General features: G+C 32.7%; 1 protein-coding gene across 1 annotated transcript in view; it reads left to right on the top strand.

Moving 5' to 3' along the window:
• The first annotated feature begins 1,063 nt into the window (after window positions 1-1,063).
• The window catches only part of LOC129220224 (folylpolyglutamate synthase, mitochondrial-like), a 48,777-nt gene continuing 31,569 nt past the window's right edge, over window positions 1,064-18,271 (top strand). Inside the window, exons 1-5 of the mRNA XM_054854592.1 lie at window positions 1,064-1,164; window positions 7,902-8,033; window positions 12,478-12,596; window positions 15,545-15,659; window positions 18,080-18,154. Of these exons, the coding sequence (XP_054710567.1) occupies window positions 1,123-1,164; window positions 7,902-8,033; window positions 12,478-12,596; window positions 15,545-15,659; window positions 18,080-18,154 (483 nt within the window). The 5' untranslated portion in view covers window positions 1,064-1,122. The remainder of the gene's footprint in view (window positions 1,165-7,901; window positions 8,034-12,477; window positions 12,597-15,544; window positions 15,660-18,079; window positions 18,155-18,271) is intronic.

Here is an 18,271-nt window from a genome sequence, read left to right as displayed (position 1 = left end):
GACTCTCGTTTTACGCGGGGGTTACGTTCCTCAATGCGTTACGTAAATCAAAACCGTGTAAATTAAGACAGAGTAGTAGTGTTGAAATAGGGGTTAGGTACCGTAGATTTAAAAAAATACTTCATTCTAGTGATGAATAATTGTATAATAAGTTTAATGTGTACTCATATCGATTTCTATGCACTACATGTATAAAGAAAACACAAATTAATTTAGTGTTTATGGAAAAGAGCTTGTTAGAATAGTCCTTTGGCAGTCAAGAATTTTTCTCTGTAGTTCTTTGCAGAGCATTAACGCATCCATGATCATTTCCATGATAGAATCTTCTTTCACTAATAAATCAGAAAGACCATTTCTATTGTTAAGAAATGGCTCAAAATTTTCAATGTTAACGTTTTTGGTTCTGTGTCATCAAAGTTGGTATCTTCGTTGCTTTTATCTTCGTCCTCCTTTGTCCACTCCTAAAAGCTCTTCTTCCAGGGAGTTCTGAACTGTGTGAGTTTAATAACTTTACTTCTGAAAAGAGCTCTAGAACTAATCGCATAAAATGCCTCCAGTGGCACACCATTCCAGTGGTAAAACCGAAACTAATCCGCGTAAAATAAAATAAAGGTGCTGATTCTTAAACCGCGTATAATCGAAACTGCGTAAAATAAACCCGCGTAGAAAAGGGTCTACTGCACTGACGTTTCCTCCGAAAACTTCTAACTGGTTTGAAGAGGAGAAACTTTGAGTCGAAATTTGTCATATTCCCCCTTCGCTTCTGTATCAACCGTCTGTTTCCACTGTGACTGTAACTAACATAGATGTCAACAAAAAAATGAGCGCGATCGCAGAAAGGTTTTAATTTTGTTTGATTAAAGCGAAATGAATGATGTGTCATAAAAATCATAGTGAAAGATACATTCCATACCATCCTTGAAATCAATACGACATGCATAAGATAAAACTCAATTTATAATGAATCGAACTTTCACTATCTAAAATTTTAACTGATAAAATTGTTTTGTCACGTGGTCTGTTTACAGTTTCAAGGACATGCTTCATTCAGCCTTTTCCGCTTTAGAAAAAATATTGAAGCGTCGCAGCAGTTTTTTGATAGGCGTTACGCGCTTTTGTAAAATGTCCAGTAATCCAAACTTGGGTTCTCATTCATCATATGAGGTATGGAAAATTCGAATTAATCGCAGAATATTTTTTATAACGCTTGCATACGTTTGAATAAGTTGGGGAAAAGATTCCAAATAGTGTGTATGGGGGAACAGCAAACATGGCGATGTTAATTTTATAAAGAACCTTTTGTGTTTGTCTCACGTTTTTCCATGTCTCGTGAAATGTAATTTAATTAGAAACTTTGTATTACAAATGTAGGATGTATCTATTAGAGGAAAAGGGAAGTTAATTAGACATTTACTATGACACTTCTAGCGCAACCTCCTTTGTTTTACTGAAAATCAGTTATATTGTTTGTTCTGGTGGAAACTTTATAGAAAGTTGATAATAATAAAAACATGAATATTAAATTTTGAACATAGAATTTGAGGATTTTTAAAAAGACTGTTAGTGAATATGTTGCTTTGTTGACTGTGTGAGCTGACTGAATTAAGGATGATAATTGAAACTAAAACAAACAGACAAGATTTGTTTTTTCCCCAAATTTTGGGAAGATTTCAATTAATGGGAAATTTGTGTTATTAATTCATTGGGGGTTAAATTTTTAGCACCAATACTTCCGCAAGGAAGGTTTTTATCCTTTGTTAACAAATTCAGTAATTATCTATTTGAATAGGGTTACCAAAATAAAAATACTCAAAAAAATAAAAAATAATTATTATTAATTTTGAAATATTTCCGCCATGTTTAATAGCATTATGCCCATCTGTATTAACCCTTAACAGGGTAGATGAGGTGTCACAGACTGCTCAAAAGTTTCTCCCACCATCCCTACTCAATTTTTAGTCTGATTGAATGGTTTTTTCCAATAGCTTTTTGCTTTGTGACCTTGAACACCCTCTTTGCTTATCAGTGGCTTTTGGCAGGTCATCTGGTTAAAATTTTAGTGCATTCTTTAGGAGCGGTCTGCGAGACCTCATCTCCCCTTCAGTGGTACAATTTTTGGTACTAGTAGACACTGCTTTTAACGTTTGTACCTCGAATGTGGATTTATTTATTCGATCCACATTATGCAGAAGATGTATCTCTTCTGTTCGAAATAAGGTTGCTATTTGTTTAATAAGTTCTTTAAAGGTACACAGTGAATTTTAAAGGAACAATGAGAGCTTAATCATTTCTGGAAATATGACGCGATATACTAATAGTTTATGTGCTGTCAAAATCTTCCAGTAAGGTGATTTAATCAATTTTCCGGCATTAAAATGTTCTTTACGTATTTAATAGCTAAAACTAAATAATTAATAAATAACGGATTCATTCTTATTGTGAGTAGTACGTTATTTACTGCAGCATGTGATTTTTTTTTGAAAAAACAAGACTGTAGCAAAATGTCCTTGGAAAAGGTATATTTCAGTTTAAAATTCAAAAATATTTTTCCCTGTGCTAATAAAAGTTCAAAGAACATCTGAGGTAAATTACAGGAATGTATCTCAATTACATGGTTTTTAAGAAATTTTTAAGCAGAGCAGTCTCTTAGACCTGTAGTCTCCCTGTTACGTCCTACTTTTTCACCTCCCATGTTACGGGTTAAGTTTGAATGATTTTTGCATATGGTTTTTCTGAAAAGGTTTGTTGTATTCTTTATTTAAAACAACTTGCAGGTTTGAATGTTAGGATTAATTTCATTAATGCAATCAAAATAAAGTGTAATAACATGCCAAAAAGAAAAACAAGGAAAAGCTGAATTATTTTAATTTCATTAGGCAGATTTGTTAAAAATTGGTTGAAAGCTTCCTAAAACAAACATAAAGGGATAATTTTGCCTGTATTAAAATCAAATTTAGTTCTTTAAATTCTAATGGAGTGAGCCAGTGCTTGTCTTTTTCTACTTTTAATTCTTTGCATAATTTTTATGGTCTCGGAGCATTGTTTGAGTAAGAATGTTATGACAGTCGTGGCTCTTGTACATGAGCAAATGTGATCCCATAATTAGAGACGTACCGAGTAGCACTCTGGCCGAGTACCGAGAACTCACCTTTCACTACTCGGCCAAGTTACCAAGTACCAATTATGTTTTAAGAAGAACCACCGACACACATGTGATGAATTTTGAACTTATTGGAATAGTAGTATAGACCCTCCTTGTCCATATAATAGTTTTTAAAACTAAATTCATGCTGAAATTTAATTGCGCATTATATAAAGTTTTGTTTGTGTAAAAAATTTTACAAAAAGATTACTTTTCAAATTAAAATAAATAAATAAAAGGTATGATCAATCAAGTTGGAATTAAAACAGATTTATACCAATCAATTGTAGTTTTAGTCCGCCAAACATGAATAATTTTAATACAACAAATGTGCAGGAACACTGCAGACACGTGTTTCTGCCGCCCCCCCCCCCCCAATTACAAGGAACGTCTTTTTCAGTGCATAACATGTGAGCTAAAGAATGTAAAGACATTAAAAAAAAAAAAAAAAAAAATCCGACTTTTGTCGGATGCCTTTAAATTCACGAGCTCCCGTTTTCTGCATTGAAAAAAGAATTTCTTGTAGTGCCAAAACACTAGTCTGCAGTGTTCCTGCACTGTGCTTTTAACGTTGTTTTATTTCCTTTCATTTTTTAAGCAAAGGTATTTTTATATTTTTTATAACTAATTTTTGTTTGTAGCAAAAATCCATTTTTACTTTCTTCTATATCTAATATATAGAAGAAAGTATTGGATTCGTGCAAATTTTCGAATTTCGAATTTTGACGGATTTGAAAGTTTTGAGGTGTGCTGAGTCCATTTCGACTATTTTTGGAAAATGTCTGTGTGTGTGTATGTGTGTGTGTGTGTGTCACGTCTGTGTGTGACCAGTTTTTTGTGGCCGCTCTACAGCAAAAACTACCGCATGAAATCGAACGAAATTTGGTACACATATGTGCCCTTATGTGAACTTGTGCCCGTTGGTTTTTGGCGCGAATTTCTCCAAGGGGGGTGGAGCAATGGGATGTTTTTTGAGTTTTGCTCGATTGCTATTCCCCAGGAAGTAACTGGCGGAATCGGACAAAATTTGGTCCGTATGTTGTCCCTAACAGGTACAGATCCTGATTCAATTTTGTTGTCAATAGCTCAAACGGGGGTTGAGCTATAGAACGTTTTTTGCCGTCAATTGTGATTGCTGTATCTCAATAAATAATGAACATAATCAAACAAAAATTTATCGACAAGTAGCCCTTAGAGGGTATAAGAAATGATTCTATTTTGGTGTCAACAGCTAAAAAGGGGGTGGCGCAATCGAACATTCTTTTTTTTCCATTGTGAGTGCCATATCTCAAGAAGTAATGCTACGTTCTGGATGAAATTTGGAATAATTATGAATCCATATGTAAACAGGCGTTGGTTTAATTTTGGCGCCAATCGCTCCAGGGGGGGGGGGGCTGATTTTTTTTAATTTGTGTGAATAAAAATAGCTTTTTAATTGCAACAATAAGAAAGATAAATCGTAACAGACTGTCGTCTGCGTTCAGCTCGTGCTTTTAATTGCATGGAAATGATCCGAAATATTATCTCAATGATTTAAAATTTTTAACTGTTGCCATCTTGTGTCTGTTAACAGATAAATGTTTGTAATTATTTTCAGCAAGGCCTTTGAAAATAATTTTCAATTTTCATTCTTTGCTTTGCTTTTGAGATAAATCAGGAATTGGGATGGTCATCAAGTTTTGGCATGTGTAATTTTGTTTTCGTTGGGAATATTGCTTCCTCGTTAGGCATGGGGAGGGATCAGAATTATAAGAAAGATATAGAAGAAAGTTTCGTGATTGCCACAACATACTAGTTAATATAAAAATTCCATTTTTTCTATACTTTCCTTTTTTGCATAATTTTTAATAAATAAGTTTTATTAACTTTGGGGACATTAAAATAAAGATTTATTCCATTCAAGCATTGCAAACTTCATTATTCTCAAAATTTAAATTTGACTTATAAATTTTAATTGTAAATGATTGCAGAATATAATGCTTGCTCTTCTATAAATTTTAGTATCTGCCTTGGACAATATTCAATTTTTTGCAACTACTCGGTATTGACCGAGTATCTGATCAGAATTTGGCCGAGTACCGAGTAGTTACCGAGTACTCGGTACGTCTCTACCCATAATGAAAGCTAAGAAATAAGCTTCTAAATTTTACCTTTGAATATTAAACTACTAGTGTCAGAGTTGGCAAAAATCCGGGTTTTTTTAAAAAAGCCCATGGACCCAGGGTTTTTTGGGTTTTTTTAAATAAAACCCAAAAAAAAACCCAACTAAAGTTGGGTTTTTTAAAAGAAATGTGGGTTTTTTTGTCCTTTTTTTTTGGGAAAATGTGGGGTACTTGTAGCATATTGTAGGGTAAGTATATGGACAAAGTGCAAAAATTGTCTGCGGGTAAAAAAAGCTGGAAAACTGGTTAAAATTCAGCGTTTTCTGAAGAAAAATATAAAAGACGAAAAAACCCAAGAATGGTGAAGTTTCATATTTTTTTTTAATTTTCATTATTACCAACAGTTAAGGCAAAGTTACTTCTTGAGTGATAAAATCTATTTTTCGTTTTTAATTACTACATTTTTTTCTTTCTTTTTTTTTTTTTTGCATTTTACTTGATTATATTTCATTTTGTTATGCAAAACTACTATAGAACCTTAAGTAGTTTAAATCCCTTTTTACTGAATTCCAGCTTAATCAAGACATTTCTTTGAATTTTATGTTGCCTGTTTTTCTATTTCTGTGTACAGAGTAAGAAATATTAAACTTTTTCGTAAGATAATGAAAATACTGTGCCTGTTCTGTTTTCTGTCGACCGTTCTAAAAATCTGGTTATTTCTAAAAAATATACCTTGTGTTTATTCGAGATTTGTGACGTGTTGATTAGCAGAAAATAATTCACATGAAAGCCTTTTAATTGGATTAGTTTCCTCTGTACAATCTACAAATATTGAGAAAATCAGACGTGACAGGACTTGGTCAAGGTAATTTGAGTTATTTATTGACCAGTTAAAGAAAAAAGTTAAATACATTTATTTAAAATCTTTGAAGTATTTTTTTAATGCCGTTAAGAATTAAGAAATACTATTAAAGTTTAAAGTTCACTTTTTTGGTTTATTATCTGTGGTGAAGAACAAATAAAAAAGAAGTTTAAATTGTAAAAGTATTTAAATTAATTAATTTTTTTAAAAACTTCTCAGAAAATTTAAAAAAACCCAACAGTGGGCTAAATAATGGGTTTTTTTAAATGGGTTTTTTCAAAAAAACCCATTGGGTCCAACCCAATTGGGTCCAATTCGGCCAACCCTGACTAGTGTACTAGTGTGGGTTTCCATTATTCTTTAAATACCCCTCTCTTTCTCTTCTATGGTTTCTTCTGTTCGAAACATCTTCCTACGGCCCATGTGATTTTCTGTACTTTCCAGTGAGAGAGAGATATATAAATATGTCAGAAAGCTCCTATTTACCCATCATAATCATTTATCCGTTCATTGGTTTTAAACATGACTTGCTATCAGTTTCTACGTGCTACTGAATACTTAAAAAAATGTTTGAAATTTATATTTCTGCCATCTTTATTAAAGTTTCCATCAGCCATCGGTCATTTGAAACAAAAAATAATCAACCATCGGCCGACTTTGAACAATCGGCATCAACTAAAAATTGCCATCAGTCAAGCCCTACCGCTCTACTGCACTATTGAAATTATTATGGTTTTCTTTAACGGGTGCAGCATTAATACTTTTTAAATTCATATGTGATACTGTTAAACTACCTTATAACGAGTCCTGATTTAATAAGAACCAGGATTTTAGTTAGGAAATCAGGAAGATTTGGTTGTGGTGCAATGTTAAGTTTATGGGAGCGTAACCCACTTTTAACGAGTAAACACCACTTAAAGCGAACAATATTTTTGTGATTCCTTCAATTTCTATTGACATGACTTCCAGTTCAGCTTATCCTTTCTTCTGTTCTGTTTGAGAAATTCTCTTTGACCCTCCAAAGTCAACTGAAAGTTAGTGATACATCTTGAGAAAAAATGATGACAGTGCTTTTTTTTTTTTTTAATATGGAGAGTAAGCATTTGAAAATTAAATATTTACTGTTGCCAATATGTTATTACTCTTAAATATATTGTAGTTTCAATTCAAGCAAATGCAGATGAGAAAAATTATGAAAGTAATGATAATGTGAAGAATTTGAAACTGAATCACCTTCAAAGCAGGCATGGATCCACATAGGGGGAAGGCCCCCCCTTCCCCCCCCCCCCCCCCCGAAACCCCAAGTGTATCTAAAAATTTTCAGAATAGAATACACGACAATCCTAAGGATATCCTAAGTCAGAAGTGCAAGTGTCGATTTTTTTTCAAGTGCACAAAAAGGATACAACGAGCATATATCACAGTTTCTTTCTGCTTGTTATAATCAAGTTCAACTGTATCGATTAACTATATGTCTTGGATTAGATAGTGCCATACAGCACTGAACTTTAGTTGTCCTATTCCTTAAGTGATTTTGAAACATAAATCTCCTATGTTCAAACTGCAATTTTAAAAAATGCTGTACGATAATCTAACTAATTTATATGGATCTTTTTGATTTCAATAATAAATGTTATGCAAACCAATATGATTGAACTTATTTTGAATTAATTTCAATGTAAGACAGTTTATTTATGCATTTGTAATACTTTTATTTATTTTTTTTCGACAGCTTCTGATTAATGTACTTTTAAAATTATGATTTGTTAAAATATTCTTATTTCATTTCATTTAGGAAGCTGTCTATGCTTTAAATGGATTGCAAAGCAATGCTGTGGTTTTAAAAAAGGCTAGAGAAGAAAGAAATACCAATGCTCATTTGCATATAATAAATACTAAGAAACATTTAACAGCTTTAGGAATACACGTAAGTTTTTTAAAGTGTAGTTACCAATATAAATGTTTCATTTCAGCGTTAAACTCATTCAGAACTTAAAGTATTCCTATATGTTATTCTGTCAGTTATGTTCTTCATTTTAGTATTATGCTATACACTTTATGTTTAAAAACATGTTGCAGTTATATATTGACCCTGGACCATATTAAAAATTAAATGTCATGTTTGTTTTTATAGAGGAACTTGCTGCTTATAGAGAAACTTTGGAACTGATGTGATATACCCCACCCTTGGTGACTTTTTCCTGTTGGCGCCAAGAAAGCGTCGCCAAGAAAACGATGTATGACGACATATGTCATACATCGTTCTTAGCGATGCTTTTTTAGCGCCAACAGAAAAAACCAGATAAAAAAACATGATCAAAGCACTTCAGAACACAATATATATAAAAACAACATAAAAGCACAACAAAAAACATCACAAATATATGCTTCAGAAATGTACAGGGCCGGGGTTTTTTGTAAACATATTAAAATACAATGAAATAAATTATTGTATTAATTACAAGTCGAAATGAATGCATTAATTTTTTTTTCATCATTTCTCCGGGATACGAGCCCTCGGTCTCATAGTACTTTCGTAATGAGACCTCGGCTCGCCGGCCCTGCCTCGGTCTCATTACGAAAGTACTATGAGACCTCTGGCTCGCCAATTATCCCTCCGACTGTTAATATACATTACAGTCGGAGTATGGTCACAGTTATGTATATTTTCATGGAGACACCCAAGGGTGGCTCCTTCCGTTCAGTGTACAATAATGACACAGTTTTAAGTGTGAAATATGCACCATTATTGTGCAGATTTATTAATAAAATTCAGCATTTTTAAGAGTACAACCGAAAGAACTTTCAATTGTTAACATAAAATTCAGTACCTAAAAGAGGCACGTTAATGTCTAAATAATTCGTGGCATCGATAAGAATTAACTTTTAGAACAAAATAACCGAACTATTTTTGTAAAATTAATTAACATACAGTAAAAATAAAGTTAAAAGCTACAAGAACCCCTCAAGGATTTGTAAAAAACAAAGAATTTCCGAAGTGAATTTTTATGTGAATTTTAAAATAAAGAACTTACCTTTTTATGGTATAAATCCTCACACTTAGTCCAAAACAAAACATCATCTGACAATGGCGCGTTACAGATACACACCACGTTGGAGTTAACTTTTAATTAACCTTCAAGTTTGAAGAAACTGGCATTTTCTAATGTTTTTACTTCAAAACACAACTACTGAATCTAAACTAACACAAAATAAGCATTCCTGTAAGGTATATTGCACAAAACACGTATCTCTCCTGCGTAAAACCAACTAAAGAACCCAAGTAAACATGTTCGAACAAGTTTGCCTTCGCGTTGCCAACCACAGGTTAGTTTCACCAGGGATGCCATGCTTAAAAATTTATCGCCTCATTGGCGAGAAAAATATTTCAATTTTGTGCAAAAAATCGGATGTCGCCAAATGGGGGGGGGGGGGGGGGGGGTATATCACATCTGTACCGAAACTTTAACTGGTTTCAAAGTTAGAGACGTAACATTTTTAAAGAGCTATAGGGGAGGGTGGGGCACTTTGGGAAACCATAAATTTCAGCTTATATATTTTGTAAACATAAATTAGCTTTCTTAGGACAACATAGATGACAGCAGGATCTACTCTTCAATGTACTTTGGAATTTCTCACATAAACAGATAAGTACTAACAGGGTTCGTACGCTCCTTCAAAACTCCTTCATTCATGACATTTTTTTGAAAGGCCCTTCATACTCCTTCGTTTTAGTTTTAACTCCTTCGAAATTCCTTTTTTAGTTCAAGACTACATGATTTTCCTCTATGACACTAACTAAAAATATTTCGATCGACAACTTAACACAAGGGCAAAGGTGTAAGGACAATTTTGAAGTAGTAATTTCGTATTTTTATTTTTTTCATAAAGATGTGATTTACATATTGATCATAGAAGTCGTAAATGTTGAAGGTGAAAATATTATTAGATGACTAATACAGTTTATAAGTGAAATAAAACATGCTTAGATGGTGTTTGATTTTTTTTTTTTCAAGTTTTATGATTATTGCTTTTCCCTTCACCACACTCTCAGCAGTAAAAATCAGTGTGTCTAATTATTATTTAAAGATATAAAAATACAGAAATAGATGTACTATATTAAGTGATTGTGTTAAAAAATAAAACAATTGTTTTGTAAATCATAGTTATGATAAAGTAAAAAAGGGTCATCCACATCCACAAGTGATGTTGTGCCTTTGAGGGGGAGACGGGTTCATGCAATTGTGACAAGGGGAGAGAGAGGGGGATAATAAGTGACCTCACACAGTTTTTATAACAATACTAGCTGCGTGCCCGGCGTTGCCCGGGCTACCTAAAATATAAAGAGATGTCCAGTTGATTTTTTTGTATTACTCTGACATCAGTTTCCAAAGCGTTAAGGAATAAATAAATCCGTGTAATGGAAGATTTGCAAAACATTAGTAGAGCATATTTTTGGCAAAAATCTCATTAACGTTAATCATAGTTATCAATGACACAAGTTATGAGTATTTTCAATTTGCACAAACGATGAAAATATATGCATTATGCAACTATAATCAACTATAATCAATGCAACTATAATCTGTGCTAAACTGAATTACACCTGATAGACTATATCTGAAATATTTATGTACATTTACAATCAGCTTTTTACATAGAATGATACATACTGTTTCGTTGAATACGTGAAACTAAAGCAACAAGACTTAATAAATACCAATAAGCATTAATTTAATACCAAAAAAGTAATCAGATTCCAACTAAGCTTTAGTTAAAATCCTTAAAAACAACATTTTGTGTTCAACTCTGTTTCACTTAAAAAATCCAAACAATCTTGTTTTAGCGTGTTCTTTTAACGGTATAAAGTATATTTCAAAAGTAAAAACAAGAAGGAAAAAGAGAGTTATTACAATTCGAAAACTCACCCATGTGACGGAAAAAAGTCCAGCAAAATAAACATAATTAGTCGCACATCCTAAATTTACCAAAATATGAGGCCGGTCAATGATAAACTTACACTACAATAAATAAACATAATTAAAGAAACAACTTTCATATACTGAAAAGAGTTAAGAACGTTAGCTGTAAAAAATAGAAGGACAGACGATAAAATAAAGGCTACGTCCGAATAGGAGCAACCAATTTTAAACTAATTTAAAATAAAATTCTAAATGGAGACGTTGTTTTAAGATTTGGACAGCAGCCAAAAAAATCTTTTTTAAAACAATTATTAGAATTTTATTTGCTCACCCAGATTCAAAATGGCAACAGGAAAGAAATAAATATTCCTGAATAACGTAATGTTAATTAACGTTTTAATTAATATCTCCGCTAATTAAAGTCGTACAATTATGAGATTGGTCCTATTGTTTTCTTTGGAAAATTTTGAATTGATCGGTATCTTGTTTGACTCTCGATTCGCAGTGGTTCTCGAGAAGATAGATCTTCAGACAGACAGACGCGAACAGATTTTAATATTATAGTGGATATTTATAAAAAATATGACAATATGTGACAATAGGTATAGTAAGGTGAAGTGTGACACTTTGTGATGAAGAAAAGAGTGCCGAATATGTTTTTAAAAAAAGCCCATTAGTACTCCTTCAAAATCTCATTTTACTCCTTTGTTTCATTTCTGAAATTGAGTGAATTTAAATTCATTCACCAATATGGTCTTGCTGGTCTTTTTATATATTCTTATATTAATTCTTATATAGGAAACTATTTTTTCTAAAAATGTTTTTTACTTTTCTTCAAAAAATAAGAATCGTTTTTGGTGATTAATAGAAAACCCATAAGTGCATTGTTATTTAAAGTTAGAATCAAATGACTGGTATGAAAACAGCAGTGTCTTGTGATATTTTGAATTCAACTAAAATTTATTTAAAATCTTTTAAATTGCATTAAACTAGACTAATTTCTTGTTATAACGCAAGTTTTTGTTTTGCACTGAACAGCGCTATTTAACAACTACCAAATTTTTATTCTTATAACATGGAATCTGATTCAGTACAGTAGTAGTTGCATTAAGGATATAAAGATAATTTCCATTTTGATTAAATTACAAAAATACCCCAAAAAATTATTTTTCTAAAAAAAAAGCCGGCTTTTTTTAAGCAGTTTAAACCAAAAAAGTTTTTCAGCCCGGCCAAAATCAAACAACCCTAGTCTTGAATAGTAAACTTCATTGTGAAGACTGTTGAGTTTTATTGAGCATTGCAAAGAAAGTGCGTTACATTGAACCATCTTGAGATACATAAGGAGTAAATGAGTAATATATTACTGAAAAAATTGCCAATGAATTTTCTAATCTTGTTCTTATTCTCATATTTAAGATGCAATCTTATTAACAGTAGATATAATTTCAGTTGGAGGATTTAGATGCTTTGAATATTATTCACGTTTCTGGCACAAAAGGGAAAGGATCAACATGTGCCTTTACGGAATCAATAATAAGGACATATGGATACAAAACTGGCTTTTACAGGTATTTTTATTCTTATGTATCTGTCCTAATTAGTGGTTGATTTGTGATCACACAAAATAAAAAATCTTTGCTCAAAATTTATTATTTACTCTTCTTTATATGACATTCCATTTCCATTTGTTTCATATTATGTGTTACATTTATGTATGATAGATAAATTTATTTTACAAATACAAATATGACAACCAGCAACAGGCTCTGGGCCCAGGTAGGCTGTTCCTAGTCAATTAATTAGTCCTCAATGAAGATCAATGATCCTCTTAAAGCTATCCACCCCCTTGCTCATTACCACCTCTTCCGGTAAGCTATTCCAAGTGCCCACGACCCTGCTAAAGTAGTAGTTTTTCCTTATTTCCAGGTTAACCTGAGATTTGAATAGCTTGAAACAATGACCCCCTCATCCTGCTTTCGGTGCAAAAATTTAATCCATTAACATCATTTATTTTGATTCATTTAAACAACTGAATCATGTTCTCTCTGATCCTCCTTTGCTCCAGGCTATATTTATTAAGCCTAATTTGTCTGGTATCATAATCTAAATCTGAAAGTCCCTTTACTAGTCACTCTTCTTTATACCCTTTCCAATACAGAAATATCTTTCTTCAGATAAGGCGACCAAAACTGAATTGCATACCCCAAATGAGATCTTACTAAACTCTTATATAAAGGCAGAAGAACTTTCTTAGATTTGTTTAAAATAGATCTATTGATAAACCCAAGCACTACTTTTGTTTGCAGACGGAAAAACTATGTTAACATTATAACTAGTTTGCAAACCATTGATCCTTAAATAGTATTTGTCTTACACTATGAAATGAAATTTTGTGCTTCTTTGTTCATTAACAATATATAGTTTAATTTATTTTAAAATCTAGACTTTTCCACACCAGTCCTTGTCTTTTTTTTTAATTATTTTTTTATTTTTTAAAAACTTTTACCATATCTTTCCTGTGAATCAAAATATTTGAACAATTTTTGATATAACTTCATTTGCATTACAAATACCTTGGAGCATTTGTAAGATGGGTAGAGGGTGTCAAGTTTTAAAAGTAAAATTTTAATAGCTGATTTTTCTTTTTTTAAGTTTTAATATTTTTTGTGTTATACATTTTTTTTTTGCATTTGTAACTCACCACAAAATGTTTTCTTTTTAGAGGAAAAAACATATGAACAAAATACTAAGTGTGTAAAATACACTACTGGCCATTAAAATTGCTACACCAGGAAGAAATGCAGATAACAAAATGATATTTATTGGACAAAAATATAATGTTAAAAATAACAAAAGATTAAATTTTCTAGAAATTTGGGTGAATAGATCCCGAGAATTTAGTACTCAGAATTACCACCTCTGGCAGCAATAACAGCGCTTATACGCCTGAGCATTGAGTCATACAGAGATTGGATGGCATGTACAGGTACATACACCCATGCAGCTTCAAAACGATGCCACAGTTCATCGACCGTAGTGGCTGGCGTTAGCTGACGAGCCAGTTGTTCAGCGACCATTGACCAAACGTTTTCCATTGGTGAGAGATCTGGAGAACGTGCTGGCCAGGGTATCAGTCGAACATTTTCCGTATCAAGGAAACTCTGCACAATCCCGGCCAGATGCGTTCGTGCATTATCCTGCTGAAATATAAAGTTTTGCAAGGCTCGAATAAAGGGTAGTGCCACGGGTCGATACACATTAGAAATGTAACGCCGACTGTTCATATTGCCGTCAATGCGAACAGGAGGTGACTGAGATGTGTATCCAATGGCACCCCATACCATCACGCCAGGGGATGGGCCAGTATGACGATGGCGAATGCACACTGCCAGTGTGCGTTGACCACGATGTCGCCAAACACGAATGCGATCATCATGATGTTGTAAACAGAACCTATATTCATCAGAAAAAATGACGCCTCGCCATTAGTACACACAGGTTCGTCGCTGATCTCACCATCGAAGGCGTTCCTGTATGTGATGCAGCGTCAATGGTAGCCGCAGTCATGGTCTCCGAGCTGACAGTCCATGCTGCTGTAAACGTCGCCGAACTGTTCGTGCAGACACTTGTTGTCTCGCAAATGACCCCATTTCTTGACTCAAGGCTCGTGACATGTCTGTACGATCCATTAAGGCAATGCGGATAACATGCCTGTCCTCTCGGCTGCTAGTGATTACTGGCCGTTGAGAACCAGCACGGCGATCTGTATTACCATCATCCTGAACTCATCGAATCCATATTCTGCTAACTGTCATTGGATCTCTACTGACGGCGAGCAGCAAGACTGCGGTAGGATAAACCGCAATCCCGGTAGGCTACATTTTGACCTGTATCAAAGGCAGAAACGTGCTAGTACGCATTTTTCCTTCTTACAACTAGGCATCACAACAATTTCCCACCACGCAACAACGTTCAAACTGAATTCGCACGTGAGAAATTGGCTGTATAATTTCCCCATTTAAACACATTGTAGGTGTCGTTGCGGGCGCCTGCGGTTTTTTAATGCGCTGAAAAGCTAATCATTTGCATATCCTATCATCTTCTTCCTGTCGTTTAAATTTCATGTCTGTACCATGTCGCCTTCTTGGTGTAGCAATTTTAATGGCCAGTAGTGTATATTATCTTTAAATGTGTGCCAGATGTTTTGTAAAAGTTCTCTGTACTATTTTCTATTTTTTCCTATGCCCCAACTCTTCCTTTCAATCAAGATTCTCCTTTAAATGTTTTATTTTGGTCCTCTTCATCCCGTTGTTGCAGAAAAAAATATGTAAAAGAGAGAGTTTTATGAATTCAGAACTAATATGAATTTACAAAACAATTTTTTAAAGCATAGTTGAAAGTTATATTAAAAAAAAATAATTGTTTATATTTTTATTAAAACACAATATTTTCTTATTTATTATGAAATTTAATAATAAATATTTAATACTCAGGATTTTGTTTTCTTCTTCAATAGTTCTCCTCATCTGATTTCTGTGAATGAGAGAATAAGAATAAATGGACAGCCTTTAAGTAAAGAAGAATTTGCTAAATATTTTTGGGAAGTATACAGATCCATTCAATCCAGTTTGGTAAGCTTTTTATTGATCTTCATATATAAGTTGTTTTTGTAACATCTTTATTGACTTGGATATTTATAGAAAATTGCTTTATTGAGCAGTTGTCTGCTTCCCGACGAAAGAAGGTTGGAAGTACAATTGTTGTTCATTTTCCTTCTTCATCAAACGTCAATTTTTCTGTGCTAACACTATTCTAAATGTTTTTATGCTGTATTTGCAAGTGTCTCAAATTATTGACATCTTGTGCAGCTGATTTTTTTTCCTTTTTTTTTCAATGTTGCTTTTTTTTTTCCACTTTATATCCATTTATTTTAAGGTCACAGTTGCCTGATTCTGTAAAACGCCCTTATTTTCTTATGCATTAATTATTGATTTTACATTTTCGTAGCCTAATCTTCCCTTTTTACTTCCTTTTACCAAAAAGGAGGTATTGTATTCGCAAAAACAATTTCACTCAAAAATTGGCCATAATTTCCATTTTGCTCACCCCCAAATGAATGTTGAGTTTTTTTTCTATCCAACCACATGTACATATGTACCTAAGAACGTATAGACGCCCGAAATATCCATTTTGACGTTTCCCGAGTTAATTACAACGAGTTTTCTCGTGAAGTCTGTATGTACGTATGTAAGTTCGTATATGCGTGTGTGCGTCTCATAACTCAAGAACGGTCTCTCCTAGAAAGTTCAAATTTGGTACGTAAATTTCTAGTGGGGTCTAGTTGTGCACCTTCCCTTTTGGTTGCATTTGTGTGTTTCTAAAGGGATCTTTTGCCCCTTTTTGGGGGGGAAATCATTGTGAATTTCGATGCAAACTCAAGTGGTGTTATAATTTAGTGGACACTTGGCGATACATCGCCAGTCTTTTGGTTGTCATGATTTATCGCCTTAGAGACAAATTTAGCGATTTTTTTTTTGTTTTAAATCTGGTTTCAATGTGGCCATTGTTGGCGATATTTAGAGAGTTAGCACTTGAATCACATTAAAATTGCAATAATGGGGAAATTACATTAAATTGGTGTAAAAGGAAGTCATGTGATGCACACATCAGCTCCTTTAAAGTAATATAGTCAATTCTCATGTAGCGATCCAAAGGTCCAACCAAAAAAGACGGACAATTGTACCCCAATTTAGCGAATTCATCGGGACTGAAACTTTTATACGTTAAATCAGAGTTATTGGTAATATTGGAGTGCGAAAAAAAATTGCACTAACTTTATTTAAAAGCCCTAATAAGCAACTGCGCATAAATATTCAAAAGAAGAAAGTGTTCACTTTTTGTTTACCATTTCACGATTCATTACACACTAGTTAATTTGAAATTTTAAAGTACTGAGTAATAGATGTTTGAAAATTTTCTTGATACTTGATCCAAAATAGTTCCCTTTTGCTTTTATGGAGAGAAAAGATTACCTTGTCATTTACAGCCTGCTGCATGAAGCCATGATATACATTTTTAATTTACAGCCCATGTAAGGCATCTAAAAAAGTAACAGTTTTAATGGGAGTTTCATTATTGCTTTCTGCATCAGCATCATTCTTCATTGGTTGCTCCCTCGCTGTCAAAAATCGCAGATTCCAATATAAGTCTTTTTCTGTTTCAGACAATAGGGATACGTCATTTGGAAAACAGTCCAATATTTCCTTACTCAAATTAACAAAAAAACTTTTCTTTCGGCTGTTCAAATAATTTGTTATTTCAGGGTTTATTATTCGTTAAATAGGGGATTTTGCTTTCATTTCAGTGAGGGGAAAATTTGTCTCTAAATCGCAAAAAAAAAAAAAAAAAACCCCTGAGTTATGTTTTTCTCTAGTTTACTAAAGTCAATAATTTGTGACATTCTACTGATCATGACTTTGTTACTGCACCAGAATATTTTAAATCATTCTTATCTTTAATCAAGACTGTTTTTGAAAAATATGTTGTTTTTAAAATGTTAAATATACTTGTAATCATTTTGTAATTAATTCTCATTATCATTTATGTTTTTGAAAGTAACATCATTTTCTCTTCAAAATTGTACTTTAGAGGTTCATTAAATCAGAGTTCGACTGTATAAGTCAGAGGGACATATGTATAATATTTTACTTCATTTTAGATCAAATTATGTTCTAATCAATGAGAAAGTTTGACAACTTATAAGTTAACTTTTATCTTCACTGCTCTATTATTATATAATAAATTCAAATATGAAACCAAATTTAAATTAGATATATATGCCAAATGTTAGAAGCTGAATATCTTAAAGGAATCTTTTCGTCAAGAATTACTGTTTATTGATAAATCTTTTTAGCTACATAGATTCTATCAATTTTGTTTTCTATTTTGTATTATTTACTTCAAGGTTATGAATTTGTCGCCTCAAACTTTTTTTAAAGTACCTAATTTAGTTTTGCATCCATTGCCTAACCATTTTTTGTTCTCTTTTCAGAAAAATGGAGAAAGCATGCCTACATATTTTTTATTCCTCACAGTGATGGCATTTTATGTATTTGTTAAAGAAAAGGTAATCTATAGCATTTATCTGTTTATTAATTTGACTAGTCTAATTTTTAAACACAATTAATACAGGGTTCCCATAATCCTTAAAAGTCCTTAGAAACTCCTCATTTTTCATTTTCCA

Source organism: Uloborus diversus, chromosome 1, assembly GCF_026930045.1.
Source record: "Uloborus diversus isolate 005 chromosome 1, Udiv.v.3.1, whole genome shotgun sequence".
Classification (NCBI taxonomy): domain Eukaryota; kingdom Metazoa; phylum Arthropoda; class Arachnida; order Araneae; family Uloboridae; genus Uloborus; species Uloborus diversus.
This window is presented reverse-complemented; position numbering and strand designations above follow the sequence as displayed.